Source organism: Ambystoma mexicanum, chromosome 3p (assembly GCF_040938575.1).
Source record: "Ambystoma mexicanum isolate Mex_15411 chromosome 3p, UKY_AmexF1_1, whole genome shotgun sequence".
Lineage (NCBI taxonomy): Eukaryota > Metazoa > Chordata > Amphibia > Caudata > Ambystomatidae > Ambystoma > Ambystoma mexicanum.
In genome coordinates, this window is record NC_090925.1 from 1051133858 (window position 1) to 1051154302 (window position 20445).

Sequence of the window (20445 nt, forward strand, 5' to 3'; positions counted from 1 at the left end):
ATTCCCTCTTCAACCTTTCGCTATATCTTTTACTTGGTTCCTTTATTCACCCCTATATGCTGCTTCTTCTACCTGTTCAGTAGCCTTACTCTGCTGTAATGTTCTAGATTCTCTTTTTCTATTCAAATAACACACCATTCCCTGTTTGTTCATCTTAATTATTAGGAAAACAACAAAAGAAAACCTGGCCGATGCAGCCAGCGATATTACTGAAAGTCTGATGAGTATCAGTAAGATGATGTCACAACAGGTTCGCCAGAGTGAAGAGACTGTGCAGACACTAGGTATGGTAATGCCTTTGGGGGGGGGGGAAGTAGATTGTGTACTAGATTGGAGATACCCTTATTGATTGTAATATGTGTTCTGTCTGCATGCCTCCTAATGGCTTTTCTTTACTTCTCTTCCAAGTTTGCTAATAGGAGGATTAAGGGGATCCCCATTGCCCAGTGTGTGGGTCACTTAAACTCAATCTGAGTACGGGTCGTAAGAATTTGCACTAATGGTGCCCCATGTTTTTTGTTCTTCCTGTTAAGTTCAAGTCACAATTATTTCATGTACACAGAAAGGCGGACACTAAGGTTTCTATCACCAGTCTCATAATCTGGTGCATCTAGAATTTATATTTTTGTGTAGGTCACCCCTTCTTTCTATTCTATAGAATTTTTGTAAAAGCGCCAACTCGCCCGCAGGCCTCAGAGTGCTTACAGACTATGCAGACATAAAACAATAAGAGAATACAGTAGAGGGCCTTAGGACTGAGTCAATGTAATATACAAACGAGGATGGTGTTAGATTCCTCAACCATTGAACAAATTAGTTTTGAGAGCTTTTTTGAACTGTGCCAGCGAGGGGAGCTGTCTGATTGGTAGGAGTAGGTTGTTCCAAACTCCTGGACCCCAGGCATTGAGGCTCAGGTCTCCAAACCTTTTAAGTTTGGTGCGAGGATGCAAGAGTGGGTCCCTGTTGTTTGACCGCAGTGCCCGTCTGCACAGCAATCAGCAAATTCGAGATTTGAGTTAACCAGGAGCATTCACAGCAAGGCATTTATAGACCATGCAGAACGCTTTAAAAAGAACCCTCTGCTGTATCAGCAGCCAGTGCATTTCATTCCGGGCATCCGGGACGGGATCTCGTCGTCTGATGCCACAGATGACTCTAAAGGCCCCTTTCTGAGGAACTTGCAATTTCTTGACATTAGCCTGTGTGGTACCCACCAGAAGACCATTGCAATAGTCATCCTGGAATTATTAGTTGCTGAGGATAACTGACCCTATTGTCTTCCGACAAGTATGGCCTAATCTGCCACCGGAGCTAGGTCATATATGTACAGTTGGAGGTCACATAGGAGACATGTTTCTTGAAATCAAGGTGGCAGTCAGAAATCACTTCCAGGGTTTTATCCTGGCTAGAAAACCTGAATTCTGTCCCCTCCAATAAGAAAGGCCTCATATTGAGGACCTAGTAGCTTAAGTTTAACTGGACTTCCAACAATTAGAAGCTCAGTTTTTTTTGTTCAGTGCCATGGAGTTTTTCTCCCATCCAGTCTTTGATAGTGTCAAACACCCTACTGAAAAGCAAATCTGCCTAATAGTGGCCTGATAGTTCCAGGACAATTTGGGTATTGTCAGTGTGATTTGCGTGTTTAACACCCGTACTGTCCAATAAATCAAAAAAAGACTTGGAATAGATATTATATAGCAGAGATGATACACTAGACCCCTGCGGAACACCACAGCAGAGGAGGACTTCTTGAGACTTAGTCCCCCACGGCTAGTTTGGCTCTCCTACGACCCGAGAAAGATCTAAGCCAATTAGCCGCTAGTTTGGTGCATTTTCTGTCTTTAGTTAGCCTGTCCGCAAGCTTATCATGATCCACAAGATCATATGCGGCGGACAGGTCTAACAACCGCAGCATAACTAATCTGCCTTGGTAAACAATTTCAGCAATGATAGCTCTAACTTCCACCAAGGCTGTTTCAGTTCTGTGATTTTCTCTAAATCCGGACTGACTGGTAGACAAAAGGTCCCTTTCATCGACAAATGTGTTGTACTGAGTACAAGCTACCCTGTCAAAGATTTTTACCAGGAACGGGATGGTAATTAAGGGGGCCCATAGGATCTAAACACTCCTTTTTTAGTAAGGGGTTGATCCAGACCTCCTTTATGCAGTCTGGAACATTTCCCTCCTGGAAGGACAGATTCAAAAGAGCCTTCACTGGTATGGCAATACTAGAGAAGAATTCCTTAAACCTTGTGTAACGCTCACCTGGTTCCCACGGAGGCGCGGCGTCGAAGGCGCAGGACTCTGAAGATGGACAGGAAAGGCCCCTCTATTCTGGCTTCCCTGGCTTGTTGGATACCCTCCTGTGCGTGAAAAGGGAGTATTACCAACTGTGGAACAATGCTCAAGCCTCCCACTCCCTTCCAACCCTCCACGATACCTCCTCCACGATTCCCTGTGAAGCCTCACCTTAGGGTTTGGAAGGATGAGCTCTCCATCCTGCTTCTGATGCAGGGGCGCGTTGAAACCCAGTTACTTCACTGGATTGAGGATTGATGGGAGTTCAGGTAAGCTTGACTGTTCAGGTAAGGCGCTGTAAAAGTTCTGTTCAAAAGTTCAAGCTTAATAATAATGTTCGTTGTCTAATTGCAGCAAGCGCTAATGCTTATGTCTTTTTCCCCTTAGGGGCCGGGGTTCGGAGTGCCGGAGATATGGCGCCGACCCGAAGTGAAACAGTTCTGGATGAGCGCTCAGGTAATGTCTTTGCATTCGCTCATTCAATGTCTTTGTCTTTTTTCCCCATAGGGGCCGGGTTCCGGAGATGCCAGGAAGCGGCAGGACCCGAAATGCAGTGGGAATAATCCAACAGGTAAGACTTAGAAGGAAACTGAGCTTTCCTTATTCCTTTTCTCCCTCTCACCTTTGTTCTTGTCTTTTTTCCTCTAGGCGCCGGGGCGTAGCTGAATCCGGAAGATCGCTGCTGAAGATGGAAGCGCCATGCAAAGGTGAGTAAAATGCAGCGCTGCAGCGATCGAAACGAAATGCCTTTAAAATGATGTCTTCCTTTTCAGGGCCGTTGGAGAAATGACTCCGGGATGCAGATTTAGCAGGTAAGGGCTTTTCTTCTCCTATTCTCTTACTTTCTCCCCTTGCAGGTGTTCCAGGGTGCTGGCAGGCGTGGCTGAAGTCAGGATGCAGGAGCCGACACGGTGAGCGTCCAGCTGCTAGCTGCAGAACAACGCGAAGCATGTTTGGCTGTTCGGGTGGGGTTTAAATAGCCTTGGAAGAAGTTCCTGGTATGTATCCTTCCACCAATCAGGTATGTATCCTTCCCCGACCACACCCGGGTGGTGAAGTAGTCCTACAGGTTAAGTAGTCCCATTCAGGCCTCAAGAGGGCCTGGATGAAGCAGCAAGGTCTGCATCAGGTAAGTGTGCACCCAAGCACTTAAACACATATCCTCTTCTATGAGCCTGGCACCCGCTATGAGCCTGGCGCCTAAGGCGCCAGGACTGAGTCCAAAGGGCCCCGACTTGGGCCCGCTGAGACTTCCCTGGGGAAAATGATGTCTGCCTCTGGGGTTGCTGGGCCCGGCCTGGCTCCTTAGAGGTAGGCATCATGACAGTACCCCCCCTCAAGGCCCCTCCCAAGGTCTTTTCCTCCAGGGGTTTTGGTTTGTGCGGGAATCTTCGATGGAATCTTTGAATTAATCGTGGTGCGTGAACATAGTTACTGGGTTCCCAAGATCTTTCCTGAGGTCCATATCCTTTCCAATCAACAAGATAGAAGAGTTTCGACTTAACTATCTTGGAATCTAAAATGTCTTTCACTTCGAATTCTAATTCTCCATCAATTTGGACAGGGCCTGGGGGCTCAGACAGTCTGGTTCCAGGTTGTACTGGTTTTAGAAGAGATGCGTGAAAAACGGGATGAATCCGCATGTTGGATGGTAAATCGAGTTTAAAGGCCACTGGGTTGATAATAGCTTTGATGGGGTAAGGCCCAATGAATCTGGGATTAAAAGTTCGCTGACCCTTGAGGGGTAGATGTTTAGTTGCTAGCCATACCTGATCTCCTACTTGGTAAGGAGGAGTTTTACTTCGGTGCAAATCAGCGTTTTCTTTATACTTTTTCTTGGCTTGCTGTAAGTGGGTTGTAGCTTCTTTGAAGGCTTGGGTTATTGTGGAATGTAGGTGATTTACTGCAGGCATCTCCAGGGTCAGAGGTGGATCTAGGTCAGAGGTCCGAGGATGGTGACCATACAGGGTATAAAAAGGAGTCTGTCCGGTTCCAGAATGCAATGAATTGTTGTATGCATATTCTGCAATCCAAAGGATGTCCTTCCAATTCAATTCGGATTGGTGTAACATGCACCGCAGATATTGCTCGAGAGTCTGATTGGTTCTCTCGGTTTGTCCGTCGGTCTGGGGGTGGTGGCTGGTGGATAACCGCACGTCTATTTGTGCTAGTTGGCAACATTTCTTCCAAAAGTGGGAGATAAATTGACTTCCACGGTCTGAGACTAATATGGAAGGGAAACCATGTAACCGCACTATATTTTCCATAAATTCCTTGGCCAAGGTGGAAGCTGACGGCAATCCTTTTAAAGGGATAAAATGGGCCATTTTGGAGAATAGATCCACTATTACGAGAATCGTGTTGTAACCACCACAAGGAGGCAGGTCAGTTATAAAGTCCATTGACAAGGTGTGCCAAGGTGCTGGTGGAATGTCCAAAGGTTGAAGTAGGCCGGCTGGCCTTTTCTTTTGACTCTTATTTTGGGCACAGATTCCGCAAGACAACACAAATGACTTTGTCTTTTCTCCAAGAAGGCCACCAGAAGTGGCGTTTGATCTTTTGTTCTGTTTTCGCGATACCGGGGTGTCCTTCCATTAATGATTCATGATGACGGGTAATGACAAGTTCCTGCAATTCTTTACTTGGCAGAAATAACCGCTCTTGGAAGTAGGGTAAATCATCCTTAACGGTGTAGTGAGGACCCTTTTGACTCCATTCCAGTAAGGCAGAAGAGTCAAAAAGCTGTTTTACTTGAGCTTGGATGTCCTCAATGGTTTGCAATGAAGTCAAGCCCAGAATTCTTTGTTCCGGTATGATTGGCACAGGTTCTAAACTCGAATTGGGTTCTTCCATGCCTATCCGGGATAAGGCATCTGCCTTACCATTCTTGCAGCCAGGGCGATAGGTAATTACAAAATCAAATTCCGCAAAGAATAAAGCCCATCGGAGTTGTCGCGAAGATTGAGCTTTGGCCGTCTTTAAATACTGCAAATTTCTGTGGTCCGTAATTACGGTGATGGTGTGTCTTGCACCGAGAAGATAGTGACGCCAAGCCTTGAAAGCTGATTTAATAGCCAGTAGTTCTTTGTCGGTAATTGCGTAATTGAGTTCAGGTGGAGAGAATTTTCTGGACCAAAAGGCTACAGGGTGTAGTTGGTTAGTTTCTGGGTCTCTTTGCGACAGAACAGCTCCCATGGCCGAACTGGATGCATCGGTTTCCACGATGTAAGGGAGATCTGGGCGCGGGTGCTTCAATACAGGTGCAGAGGTGAATTTGGTTTTCAGGTCCTGAAAGGCTTGTTCAGCCTCAAGAGTCCATTCAAAGCGTTTATTTTTCTTTAGGAGAGCTGTGATGGGTTGAACAGTTCGAGAAAATTCCGGGATGAACCTTCGATAGAAATTGGCAAAGCCAAGCATGCTTTGCACTCCCTTCACAGAGCTAGGAGATGGCCATTTGAGAATGGCGTCCACTTTCCGCGAGTCCATTCGGATTCCTTGAGGTGTTAGGATGAATCCGAGAAACTCCACTTCTGTGGTATGAAAAACGCATTTTTCGAGCTTGGCAAATAATTTGTGCTGGCGCAATTTCTCAAGAACTGCCCTAACATGGTTTCTGTGATCAGATTCTGAGGAGGAATACACCAGGATGTCGTCAATATAAACAATGACACAAACATCGATAAGTTCCCGAAGAACATCATTCATGAAGTACTGAAAGGCGGCAGGTGCGTTGCACAAACCGAAGGGCATTACTTGATATTCGAAGAGCCCAAATTTGGTGCGGAATGCAGTCTTCCACTCGTCGCCCTCTTTTATACGTACCAGGTGGTAAGCTCCTCGGAGATCTAGCTTGGTGTACACACGAGCATCTTTTACTTGGTCGATAAGCTCAGGTATCAGGGGCAAAGGGTAACGATTCTTAATCGTTATCTGATTTAGGGCGCGGTAGTCAGTACAGGCCCTAAGGTCTCCTTCCTTTTTAGGTACGAAGAACAAAGCGGAAGAGACTGGTGACTTTGATGGGCGAATGAAACCATTGGCCAGGTATTCATCCAAATACTGGCGCAAATGCAGGTTCTCAGGTTCAGTAAGAGCATAAATCCTACTACAAGGTAGTTGTGCATTGGGTACCAAGTCGATTTGGCAATCGTAAGATCGATGGGGAGGTAAGGTGTTAGCCTGCTCTTTCTGAAAAACGCCTTGGAATTCTTGGTATTCAGATGGTAGCTGTACAGGGGTGGAAGTTACAGAGGCTAGACCCATAGCTGGATTCCTTGGGTAACAGGTTGGTTCACAATCAGGAAAAGTTATCTTCTTTGCTCGCCAGTCTATTCTCGGATTATGTGTTTCTAACCAAGGGATTCCAAGAAGTACTTGAAATTGTGGGGCCTTGATCACATCAAACACGATTGCTTCCCGATGTCCGTCCTGACCCACCAGAGTGATTTCAACTGTGGAATGCGTTACAGGCCCTGAGGCTATTTCGGTTCCATCAACTGTAGTAATTACATCTTGGGTTACTTTCGGGCGGAGAGGAAGCTTAATCCAGGAAGCCAATTCACGGTCTATGTAATTTCCAATAGCTCCACTGTCTATGTATGCTTTTATAGCATGCAACTGCTGAGGCTGTTTTGGGTTCACAAGCACCATTGGCATGACAAAATGCGAGGTCAAAGAGTTTGTTTTCAAGCTCGGCAAGCGGACCCCTACGCTTGTCGGGCTAGGTCGTTTCCCGAACCAGGTGTCAATAACTCGTTATCAGTGGCTCCAACCACCTTCTTGGGTGGTTTAACTGGACAACTTTGAAGAAAGTGACCGGATGTTCCGCAATACAGACAAAGTTGCATTTGTCGCCTTCTCTCTCGTTCGGTCTGCGTTAATGGTCCTTTAACACTGCCAATTTGCATAGGTTCGGAAACGTCAGTACTCTTGGAGTTAACGTGGGTCTTGATAGGTACTCTGGTTTCATACTTGAGCCGATCTGCTTTTCTATTTTGAAGTCTGTGATCAAGTTGAACCACTAAGTCTATGTAGTCTGCGCAGGCCTGGGGTGGATCTACTATCTGAGCTATAACATCTTTAAGCTCTCCGCGCAGGCCTCGATGAAACAATGTGATCCTTTTATTTTCAGGCCATCCGGTTTCCACAACTAGTCTATTAAAGGTGGCGATATAGGACAAAAGATCCTGATTACCTTGTCGTAAGGATAGCAGTTCGTTGTCAAGGGCCTGTCCCTGCGAGTGTCGAGCGAACAATCTTTCCATGCTGGCCTGGAAGCCCTGGAAATCCCGGAGAAGGGGATCATCCTGATTTACCAATGGAATAGACCAATCGGCAGCACAGCCACTGAGGTAAGATAGTACAAAGGCTACTTTGGTCTGGTCGTTGGGGAAGGCCCCGGGCCTGCATAAAAAGTGTAAACGGCATTGGTTCATAAAAACGGCATATTTCTTGGGATCCCCCGCAAAACGTTCCGGCGGGGCCAAAGGCATGTGTCCAGGTAGATTGATTTGTACCGGGTTATTCGAACCCATTGTTGTAGAAATATCTCCGGAAACAGGTAAAGGAGTGTGCTCTGCCTGGCCCTGCAATAACCTTTTGGCCAGATCATCAGTTCTTTCCTTGGATAGGATTAGTTCCCTTCTGAGAGCATTAGTCTCCTGGCGGGCTGAGTGCACTTCTGCCCGTAATTCCCCTAAAAGATGGGCCAGCTGATCTGTCTCGGAAGTCTCCATAGCGCCCAGGTGGGAAATTGTGGTAAGGCTTCGCGTTCTGTAACGCTCACCTGGTTCCCACGGAGGCGCGGCGTCGAAGGCGCAGGACTCTGAAGATGGACAGGAAGGGCCCCTCTATTCTGGCTTCCCTGGCTTGTTGGATACCCTCCTGTGCGTGAAAAGGGAGTATTACCAACTGTGGAACAATGCTCAAGCCTCCCACTCCCTTCCAACCCTCCACGATACCTCCTCCACGATTCCCTGTGAAGCCTCACCTTAGGGTTTGGAAGGATGAGCTCTCCATCCTGCTTCTGATGCAGGGGCGCGTTGAAACCCAGTTACTTCACTGGATTGAGGATTGATGGGAGTTCAGGTAAACTTGACTGTTCAGGTAAGGCGCTGTAAAAGTTCTGTTCAAAAGTTCAAGCTTAATAATAATGTTCGTTGTCTAATTGCAGCAAGCGCTAATGCTTATGTCTTTTTCCCCTTAGGGGCCGGGGTTCGGAGTGCCGGAGATATGGCGCCGACCCGAAGTGAAACAGTTCTGGATGAGCGCTCAGGTAATGTCTTTGCATTCGCTCATTCAATGTCTTTGTCTTTTTTCCCCATAGGGGCCGGGGTCCGGAGATGCCAGGAAGCGGCAGGACCCGAAATGCAGTGGGAATAATCCAACAGGTAAGACTTAGAAGGAAACTGAGCTTTCCTTATTCCTTTTCTCCCTCTCACCTTTGTTCTTGTCTTTTTTCCTCTAGGCGCCGGGGCGTAGCTGAATCCGGAAGATCGCTGCTGAAGATGGAAGCGCCTTGCAAAGGTGAGTAAAATGCAGCGCTGCAGCGATCGAAACGAAATGCCTTTAAAATGATGTCTTCCTTTTCAGGGCCGTTGGAGAAATGACTCCGGGATGCAGATTTAGCAGGTAAGGGCTTTTCTTCTCCTATTCTCTTACTTTCTCCCCTTGCAGGTGTTCCAGGGTGCTGGCAGGCGTGGCTGAAGTCAGGATGCAGGAGCTGACACGGTGAGCGTCCAGCTGCTAGGTGCAGAACAACGCGAAGCATGTGTGGCTGTTCGGGTGGGGTTTAAATAGCCTTGGAAGAAGTTCCTGGTATGTATCCTTCCACCAATCAGGTATGTATCCTTCCCCGACCACACCCGGGTGGTGAAGTAGTCCTACAGGTTAAGTAGTCCCATTCAGGCCTCAAGAGGGCCTGGATGAAGCAGCAAGGTCTGCATCAGGTAAGTGTGCACCCAAGCACTTAAACACATATCCTCTTCTATGAGCCTGGCGCCTAAGGCGCCAGGACTGGGGTCCGCTATGAGCCTGGCGCCTAAGGCGCCAGGACTGAGTCCAAAGGGCCCCGACTTGGGCCCGCTGAGACTTCCCTGGGGAAAATGATGTCTGCCTCTGGGGTTGCTGGGCCCGGCCTGGCTCCTTAGAGGTAGGCATCATGACACCTTGTTGATGGAAAAACATCGCCTTTGCATTGGGTGGGTTTAATGTTGGCGACCAACGCAGTCAATTCACCAACTGAGACATGTTTGAATGAGGAGGCACTCAGCATCTTTGAGTCGAGAGTCCCAGTATCTACACTCGCCACCTGAGGAGTTTGAGTATTGATCGGGATACTGTCTAGATGTTGTCTAACTTTTTGAGCCATGCTATCATGCAGCTTTTGACACCAAGTGTCGTCCATGATTAACTGTGGTTCTTGTTTTTGTCTTTTTAGCTCATTCAGGATTCTAAGTAGCTCTCTGGTGCTTGATTTGGCTCCAAGAATACGCTCTTCCAGGATGGCTATTTTTGCAGCCAGGATAGCATCTTTATATGACTTAGAAACTCAGCCGGTCAAGTGGCACAGCGAGTAGAGAGCTCGCTTTGACATCGTGCAGAGCCTGCTGACACAGGTTGGAATCCCGGCAGGGCCAAACTCAGCCTTTCATCCTTCCGAGGTCGATAAATGAGCACCACCCACAGTGGGTAATAATAAGCAGCGCTCAGATACCTGAGGGTTCGTAGTGCTATATAAATGCTAAATTATTATTATTATTAACCCTTTATAAGGAAGCAGCTATCTGGATTTTTTCTCCATACTCTTTCTGCCACCCATTTGATCTGCCTAGCAGCCAAAATAACGGGGGAGAATTGGTGAATGGCAGTAGGATAAACGTTCAAATAGCATCAAAAATATTTACTACGGTGTCATACACAAATGTGGATTATTTTTCGATATTTAGACTTTATTTGTAAGTCCATGTTTGATCGTGAGTTTCATGCATAGCACAATAAAAGGATGGGAAATTTACAGGAACTTTTGTTGGTGGAAAGCTGACTCAAAATGTGTCTTAGTTGATTTCAAACAGATACGCGTTTGTGCACACCACATGTCAAGAGGAAGAGGGCACTTAAAACATGTGCCAATTGGAATATGTCTGCTTTTATTCTTACTTGAACAAAGGGTGGATGTTTACATGTAAAGTGGTGTATGATAAAGCTAGGACTGTGCAATGAGGTTAAAATAAAGGGTTTCCTAGTAAAGGTAGTGTACATGGCAATACACTTTACACTATGATTCTTGGACCTTAGCCCAGGTACAAGGATCAGGGCAGGGTGACAGAGCTCCTACAGTACTACTTCAGCATGCAATGGGGCCCGAGGGAAAAGGACTCCATGCCCTAAATCCAATTTCCTATTATGAACCACAAGATGCCAAGGTCGTCACGCCCAGGATCGCTGTCCATCGATGCACTTAATCGCAGGATATTTAAAATGTGTCTTTGCTTGGTAAAGGTCCAGAAGAGAATTCATCCTCCAGGTATATTTAGCCTTAGCTCACACTCTTTCCATGCATGAAAATGTATATGGTACGACCCCTCATTTGCCCAGGCGGACTCTGAACTATAACCAGGGAAAAACTGTGCAGTTGTTTTCCCATCCTGCCCTATGGGCCCTCGCTGGATGGGACGCACCACACCACACTTTGGTTCTTTTCCATCTGAAGTAATTATAAAGCCAAGGGTTGTCCTCCTGGGCTTTTCCCCCTGCTGCAGGCTCTCGTCAGGTTCTTATGGTTGCAAACACTTACCAAGTTCCAGACCCAGCCGGTCCACACACACTCTCTTCAGGTCCGCTTGGCAGCCTTGAAACTATCACCAGGATTTGGTCTATGACCCCCAGCTGGCTCTTCTCTTTGCTCCTTTTCCAGATCCTCTTACTCCATCCAGCTACTTGCTCAAAGCCCCAGCAGGCTCATTTCCCTTTCCCCTCTAAAGGATTGGGCTCTAAGGCTTAGTTATCTTCTCTACTTTCCTTCTGCCTCTCTCGCTCCTCTCACTGCTACAACATTCTTTATTTTCTATCACCCACACAGCAGGTTGGGAGGAGTGCCTCTTTTAACATTGTGGGTCTTGCACTAATTGTCCTAATAAGATGTTGGATTGATGGGTTTGTTAGGGGGTGAAGAAAGTACAAGAAGTAGTTTGGAATTGGAGAATATCATTGAGAAGGGTGAGTCGCAAGAAGGGTGAAGAAGTTATCAAAAGCTATATTGAGTCAGAGGAGATCACAAAGGATAGCGGTGGTGCCCAGAAGGGCAACAAAGGAGGGAGAGATTGCAAACACCTAGGGAACCTTGATCTCAAAGATGAAGGTGCCAGAAGGGGTAAGAAGTTAAAGAAGCTGGAAGAGATAGTGGTCATTTAGAGATCTCGGATTGGGCAAGGAGGGTGCTAAAAAGGATGAAGAAGACGAAGAAGAGCAAGATTGGTAAGGAACATAGAGGGTTGAGAGATGGTCACAAAGGGAGAAGGAACTGGAAGGAAAGGGCAGAGCTGGTACAGGAGGTGATAAAGGAAGATGTGTGTAGGATAATGATCAAAAGAACATGAGGAGAATCGGGTGTAATTGGGAATTTAGTCAAGAGATTGTTAGAATGGATTTCTAAACTCTGGGCTGGTGGACAGATTTCTAGGAGGCCACCGTTGTTAGTGAAACAGGGGACACTTCAGGGAAGTTAGCCAGACAAATTCAAGGTAGCTTGAAGACCAGTCAAGGCTAAGTCTCAAGAGGAGGGAAAGTGATCAGAGGTCCACAATGACCACACACAGTGAAACACCAAGAATTTTTAGGCCCATTATTAAACACAAATAACCAAATCAGCAATACGAGACAAGACACTATGTACCATATATACAATCACTGTAGTCAATGCGAAAAGTTAATATCTCAAGCACGACCTCCAAGATAAGGCAGGGTTATCAACTTTTAGAGCATCGACAACCATCAGAGATGGAAAACCTAACTTTAGAAGTCCAGCCCTACGAAGAGTGGAGCCATGTGCTCAATGTACAATGTCCATGTAAAATTGCCTGGTTGTGCGTAAAAGTCACAAAGTACCTCCTTTAGGAAGCTGGAAAAGGTAGAGCAAGGATTCTGAAGGGATGAACAAGTTCCAATCATCAGGAGGGGGATCTACTGCAATGAACAAACCTGTTCCTGACTTTGAGAGAACTTTAGGAAGCGGTTGCCACTAAAGTCAAGGAGAGGACCAAAAGCAAGCCTTGATGCGTAAAAGTTAATGGATGAACTAGGGGCCACCGGTAAGTAGATTCAGTACTCACCGCCCTTAATTCGGATTAAGACCAAACTTGGCAGATTTGCGAGTAGTTGCTGGAGGTTCAATTTCCCGCCATTGATTCAGCGTTCTGGCTCTCAGGCGCTGTGTGTGAAGACTCAGGTCAGGTATGGAGCAAGAGCTACAATTCCCGTCTCGGTTGAAGAACAAAGAAATCCCAGGTGCAGCTGGACTCAGGGCGCAGGAGAGAATGTGGGAAACCCGCCTTCCAAATATCACAGCAGGGGCCACCAACGCTCGCGGTATGACGCAGTTTCCTATCTTGCGACTGAAAAACCAGAGGATGTTTTACTGCCTAGACCCCGGGGATCCCTTACTCGGCTGGCCAGGGTACGGCCATTGCGTTTGGCCATACCTTTGCCACCCTTGCGTACCCTTGCAGACCCAGGGGGTGGACAAGTGCGGGAGGATCATTGGGTGAGGGGTCCTCAGGGAGTGGGGGGGAGGACATGGAATCCCCCTTTCCAAATACCCTTGTGCCATCCTATTTTGTAGCATATTCCAACTTCCTTGAACCCCCCCACCCCCTTTCATACACAAACACTGAGCCGAGGAAGAGGAGATCTGAGGCTAAAAGGAGCACCATCCATGCAATACATTGGACATGTCCCACTAATAAGATCAGCAGGGTCAGGCACTTTATCCTAATTGCAAACACCTGGTACTTATTAGTTCTCCCCATATGGTTAAATGTGGAACACTGAGATGCACTCTGAGCAAGGCGATGCAAGAGAAGGAGTTCTTCCAGGGCCAGAGCGAACCAGGCGGAGCAGAGCGACAGGCCGAGGGACGGAACCGAGGTACAGAGAAACCTTGGACACCCCAGTGAGAGATCGTTGCCTCCGAAGGGCCTTGAAGGTTGGGCAAGGAAGCCCAGCCAGAGAGAAGAGACAAACCTCTTTTGTGTTTCAAGGATACCATCCACCCTCCCGGGTGAACGGCAGAGTTGGGGGGGTGCAGCAGCAGTTGTGGTATCATCCTTGACTTAAGGATCAAAGCCGCAAAAGACGGAAATTAATTAACACAGCTGGTGAGTTGATGAAAGCAATGAAAGTTGGTCTGTGTTAAATGAAACTTGATGGCAACTATATCGGATGAATGAAGGTTGCGCATGTGCCGATAAGACGTGAGAGAAAGAAAACCGTTGTAAAGAACTGTAAATTGACGATTCAAAGTAACAGAGTGTTCCGGCGAAAGAAGATTGCCCAATCAAAAGTCTCTTTGAAATGTCTAATGCAGTAGAAGTGGTGGGAAGAGAAAGAAACTGAGATACAAGATTTGAACTGGTGTAAGGTTTGATCCTGGCAGAGGGAAGCCTGGATGTGACAGATGTCTTTGACCTCTTAGGTTTGATCCCGGCAGAGGGAAACCGGGATGTGAGAGATATTTTTGAACTTTCAAATAAGTACTGTGCTCGAAACTAAATTTACCAAGAGGCCTTGGTGTAGGAGAAAAAAGTGACGTATAGGGAAAGGTGGTCGAAGTGGTCCTGCCAAGGTAAGAGCAAAAGCCTTGCAGTTTGGAAAGTCTTTGACAGCAGAAGGAAAGTGAAAGGAGGCTTGAGCCAATGGAGGAAAGTCTATGAAGGTGTGATTGGAGCTTGGGGAAGGGAACCCCCACAAATTGTGATTGAAAGGTTTGAGCCCGGCAGAGGGAAACCTGTACTGAATTGTGGTAACCAGCGTTGTACTGTAAACTAGTGATTTTTCGTTGTAGGTTAAGTGGGTCCTAGTCCACGAAACAAACTGCATCCTTGTGGCCGAAGCCAGAGTGTGTCACATGGTCCAAGTGTGCCACCTTACCCCATGCTACAAAACGTGGGGAAGGGAGTTTACTCAGCCATACTGACATTTCTTTTGAACACTGATTTTCCTTTTTGCATTACACATTACCTTTACACATGTATTGTATTAGAAAGGGGACAGGCATTAGGTTTATTAGTGTAGGCCATTTTATTTTGACGAAGGACTGCATTTTCTTTTTGTTTGATGGTCGAGAATACCAACCCCTTTTAAACCATCAATAAAGGTTTTGAAACTTGCAGCTCTTGTCAGTGTCCACTTGTGATACCATGCCTCCCTCACACGACCCAATGGGACTAGGCTGGTGAAATTTGGCAAGCCGAAACTAGAAATGGTGACGCTCCTGCACGGTAACCACGGGGAGAGCTGGACAGTTCACTCGATGGCCCAGAAACACTTCCGAACAGGCTCTTTTGGCAGGAAACCAAGAGGCAACCACCACTCCAAGGGTTACGATCACCTTCACAGGTCTTCAGAGATCAAGCGCAAAGCAGGGCTCCACCGGGACAACAGTGGGCTTCGGGTGCCAGACCGCTCCAGTGTGTCTCAGAATGGTTCTCGGGCCTGCTCGACTCTTCGGGATACTTGGCTCCTTCTGCAGTTCAGATCTGACCTACTGCTGATCTACTGGAATGGATGCAGGACCTCTCCTTATATCCAAAGTCAGGTGAGGGCTGTCACCTAGTCCACCAATGAGAAGATCTGCCCCATGCATGCACACCAGCAGAGGTCCAATCAGGGGCCACTGGGGTTGTCATGCTCTCGTGCACACCAGACACCCGGGTACCAGTAGTTTGGATTGGGACCAGACAGTCCCAGCCCATTTCCTGGTTACCTACTGTTCAGATGGATTTCTAAACTGTGACCTGGTGGGCAGAAGTTTGGGAGGCCACCCTCTGGTTTAGTGAAACAGGGGAACCTTCTGGACAAGCCAGACGAATCTAGGTAGCTTTGCAGGCAGTCAAGACGAAGAGCCTCATTACAAGTTTGCCGGTCAGGTAACTACGGTACCGATAAGCTTGCCAGTACTGTAGTTACCGGACCGGCAAACTACAAGTTCTGTTCGCGGGTGCATTCCCGCCCGCCAGGACTGGCCTGGCGGGCCTAGCCGCACCCGCGAGCAGAGCACTTCCGAAGGGGCTTGTTCGGTGGTAAGCAGAGGGGCTTCTTGATCGAAAAAGAAAGCAGGTGTCCGACGGGACAGCAGAGGGCGAAGGGTGCCAAAATCTTCCAAAGCGTCTCCGGCGGTTTCACAAGTCTGTTTCTTCATGTAGGAGACTTGGCTCCTTCTGTAGTTCGGTGAGAACACAGGTGATCCACCTGGTATGGTTGTAGAGCCCCTTCTCTTATCCAAGATTAGCTTTGGGTCAAAATTGAGGACTTCCAATAGAAGATCTGCTCTCTTGCAGGCATCCCAGATGTGGACCATTCACGACCCACAGTGGTCTGTCATTCAGGCAGTCCAGACCTCCTGGCACCAGCAGTGTGGATTGCAACTAGACAGTTCCAGCCCTCTTCCTGGGCACACATATGCGACAGGCAGAACAATGATTGGGGTGTCCATTTATGGAGGGAAAATTGGACATAAATGAAATCTTTCCTAACATCTACACCCATGACCTGCAGGAGCCCGCAAAAGGATCGGTTTTCGCGGGTGACTGCATGCCCATATAAGGAAGTCCCAGGTCAGGTAGACCAGGGAGATGGCCAAGGGACCTGATGGCCAAAGAAACAAAGAAAATACCTTGTGGCATGGCCATGTTGGACACTAGCTTCAGTCAGGAGCCAAATGCAGTAAGTGTGGTGTGGCTCGGTAGAAAGTAGTAAAACTACGAGAAACATATACTACTGCCATCAATTTGTTCCTAGACACACTTGGACACTCACCAAAAAATCCTTAGAGGGTGACTAGGGCCAGAAAACACATGGACCGCATTGCGCTGCACAGTAATGTACTCCGCACAATGATTAAATGTTACCAAAAAGTGGCAACAAAGTCGAAAGACTAAGAGAGAAGGACGTGTCGGTTTCCCTGTAACAACAAGCAAAAGCCCAGTGGAGTGCAGCTGAAGGCTGTGCTCCACTGTAAAAGGTCAGGTCAGGATACTGACACAAATACCAAACCTTTGGATCTTAATTCCAAGACTACAAGAGGTGGCTAACCTCTCAGACTCAGCAGCCCGGTGGATCGCCTCTTTCCTGGAGAATAGAACAAGTAGAGTTTGCTCGGCCTCCGCTGAAGCTAGTCCACTTTCCGTTCTTTATGGGGTCCCAGAAGGGGCAAGTTTGTCCCCATGTCTGTATAACCTGTTCATGACCCCATTCTTCTTTGTTACAGGAGAAGGGGGTCTTGTTCTCTAATTATGCAGACGACACTCAATGTGCTATCAAGTTATCAGGACATCACAAAAAGGATGAGGCAGAGGTGAATAGAGTTTTTGCCCTCATTGAAAAATGGATGTTGGATAATTTTCTAGCTCTTAATCGCAGTAAGACTGAGCTGCTAATAGTCGGCAGCTCTAAGGCGATTAGTAAGTTGAGTCAAGAATATAGCTCCTTTAAATTGGGGGAGGACATCATTATTCCCTTATCAAAAACAAAATTTTAGGAGTAACTCTCGACTCGACTTTAAGCATGAAAGCACATGTCTCATCAGTGGTGGCAGGGGTAGTCTATTATATCAGACTCTTGGCACATTTGAGGCCAATGATCTCGCAGGAAAGCGCTGAGACCATAGCCAGGGCAATTATAGGTGCTAAATTGGACTATTGTTGTAGCCTCCTGCTGGGCATCAACAAAAGAGAACTGCAAAGATTGCAGGTAGCACAGAATTGGGCGGTCAGAGTTGTTCTTAGACTCCCAAGGCATAGCCATGTAACTGTGGCCAGACGCTCATTACACTGGCTACCTATTGAAGCCAGGATTAATTGAGTACTGGTTATAGTTTTCAAATGCCGGCTACAAGTAATGCCTGAATATTTACAACAGCACATAATTTCAAAGAGTAATGTAAGATCTCTGAGATCTGACCTCACTAATCAAATCATACAGCCAAGATGTAAAACAATGAAGGTGGAAAAAGGGAGCATTTATGGTGAAGGCCCCCGCGATGTGGAATAATCTTCCTATCAGCTTGAGGAGTCACTATTCCCTCGCATCTTTCAAGAAGGAACTGAAGACTTTATTATTTGTTTGATCTACTGTACTCGTGGATTTCTCCAATAGACTGCATCATACTACAGGGAATAGTGGAATAATTTACAGAGGATGCTTTGATCCTCACCTCTAAGCCTGTCCTCATTTGTGTTGTATGTCTTTTCGTTGTCTGCGCCTTTATGCCCTAGGGTCAATAGCGCGCATAACAAATGAAATGTAATGTAATGTAATGTAACTGTGCATAATTATGGAGGGAAAATTGCATTCAGAGAAATCTTTCCTAACGGAGATAGAGGTGTGAGTAGCTGGGATAAGATTACATGGGGAGCTGAGCTATTTCTGGTTGAGAGAACATGAGGACCAGAGGATTGGGGTATGAGCTGTCTAGAAGAAAGGGAGAAGTAAAGAAACCACTAGTGGGAAATTGCGAGCAGTTGGCCACCCTCCAGCTGTACCACACTGTCCTGGTTCACATCCAGGGCTGTGGGACCTGACACGCAGTTGTCCAAGCCCCTCACTCCATGTCCCCAAACTTTGGAGTTTCGCACAGAGGTAGAGTGATGTGAGGTGCACAGGCTGGAGGTCCTGGAGGAGGATGAGTAAGAACAAGATTAGAAAGAAAAGAAGAAAGAAAGGGCAGACATTAAGAGTGCTGGATGTATTCCCTGGATCCTCAGTTTTCCTTTCCTTGTCCCATTCTGAAGCAATTAAATCCTGCTCTCCATGTATAAGATGAACCCATCCACATCGTCCTGGAAAGCATGAAAGAAAATGGGGGTACCTTGGCTTCCAAGGTTTCTTTATTCCCAACTTCACAAATCAACACCTTTGCTTCTAGATTGATGATCTCTTTTGCCACTATGGTTAACTTCATAGAAAAACCCTCCATAGAAGACATTTGTGTGACCCTGTGGCTTCTGTCTTGCAAATCCAGGCTCTCACTCTCATCTTCACAGGGATCGAAATTGGGATTTGTTCACCAGGAGAAAAAAGGAGCTCCTGGGTATCGGGATAGTCAGTGGGGCAGGAGCTACCAGTGGGGAACCAGGTGCTAGTGTGCAGCAAATCTAACTTTGCGTAAGATGCAAACTCTAACTTTTTGTCCATTTTATATTTAGGCAATATGCCCCGAGACTGTGGGCCATTACCACATAAGGTAATGCCCCTGGGGTCCATAGTTACAGGCCCAAGCGTAGTCTCCATTTGCATGGCGACCAGTCACGGGAAGTACTCCGGGCCGTGCAGAGATCTGGGCCTTCTAGGGCAGGTAAAGTCCAGGCGAGGGCAAATGAGATTGCGTTTTACAAGCTCATTGATCCTCGCCGGGTACTAATATGCTCTAAATGTCTCTAAGGCATTCTCCTCGATATACATTGCCAAACATACACAGTTAATATCACATAGCTAGGTTTGTATGGCACCACTTGCCACAGGAGTCAAAAGAAGCTCCCTGGTAGTTATTGGTTTCAAGTTAACCTGGTTCCCTTTGGCTGTAACTAGGAGCTAAATAGTTCCCAACAATTTCAAACCCTTTCTTCAGATAGATCAGTCTTTGTGATTACAATGTTTTGTCTGGTGAATCTATTTTCTAGGTGCTCCCTGTGTTGCTCCACCAGGGGCACTCTGGTCCGTGTGCTCTGCGGCTCCTTGCACCACATGCTTGGGGGCTGCCCTTGAGCTACAGCTTGTGCCTCTACCCACCCACCGCTGCTTCCTGCGATGCCTGTACCCTACAGGACCTCTTGTGGGAATCTCATCTCAATCACGCATTCGCTGGCCATTACTCCAGCTCCCCATGGTTAATGTCACTCAAAGGATCCATCAACCCTCAGGATTGGGGAAAATGTATACCCCTATTTCCAGGCCATGAGGTGTCTGTGGAACTCGCAGAGCATACACCTTGTGCACTACTAATTTATTATCTCATTCCTTGCTCATAGGGTCAGAACCTCATGCAAGAGCGCAGTGTGAATGTCCCACAGGGAGCCAGCGCTGGAGATTTAAGATAACATGGCCATCTTGAACCCGACCTGGCTCTGCCTTCCAAAGAAAAAACTTTTAATTGCCAAAGTAGCACTCCTGCATTCTGCTATTTATCCACAACTAGCTTACTTATTTCTCAGTTGTACTTTGTATTCCTATTATTTATTTTTTGCTGACTGCTCATCCCCTCACTGAACTGTGTCTAGATGTGCAATGTACATATTGAAGTTTTAATGTTGTGTCATACCGTGAATTGTTTTGAAGAAGACAATCTAAATGTCACAAAGCAAAATCAAGGTGCTCTGTACTCCCTTTAAGCATTGGTAGAAGTACATAATGGGTGTTATTGAAGTTTGGTGCTAGTTTCGTCATTATTTTCGTGTTCTTTTGTAGCGGTGGCATCCTTAACATTTCATCAAAAGCACACTGTAGATTGTTAGTTGGAGGCTATTCTTTTCAAAACGAAGTTGTTTATGTATTTCTTTAAAATGATATTGGGGAATGAACATTAAATGTACATCTGTGTATTTCAAAGATTGGCATGTCTTAGCATTTGAAGATAAAAACGTATATATACGGTTTGTATTTACCGTACAAACAAATGTGTCTAATGCATGAGCTAATATGTAAAGATATGGAAGAGAAGTGAACAATCAAGTTTAAAAAAAAAAACAGATTAACAAAAACAAACTATTTAAACCGTAAAGAGTCTCTTTGTGGCTTTGCTATTTTTAAGAAATGCTGCAGTGAATGCAATATGTTTTTGTCAAAAGCTTGCTGCCACACTTTAGTGGCTCTGTAAATAACAGAAGACATTACCAATTTAAGTGATACTCATTGTATCATCCTTGGGAGGAAAAAAA

The 20445-nt window shown here is 46.5% G+C and overlaps 1 protein-coding gene across 1 annotated transcript in view; it reads left to right on the forward strand.

The window, feature by feature from the left end:
• BNIP1 (BCL2 interacting protein 1) overlaps positions 1-20445 on the forward strand; it is a 76894-nt gene that overhangs the window by 44055 nt on the left and 12394 nt on the right. Inside the window, exon 5 of the mRNA XM_069652416.1 lies at positions 166-284. Coding sequence (XP_069508517.1) covers positions 166-284 — 119 coding nt within the window. The remainder of the gene's footprint in view (positions 1-165; positions 285-20445) is intronic.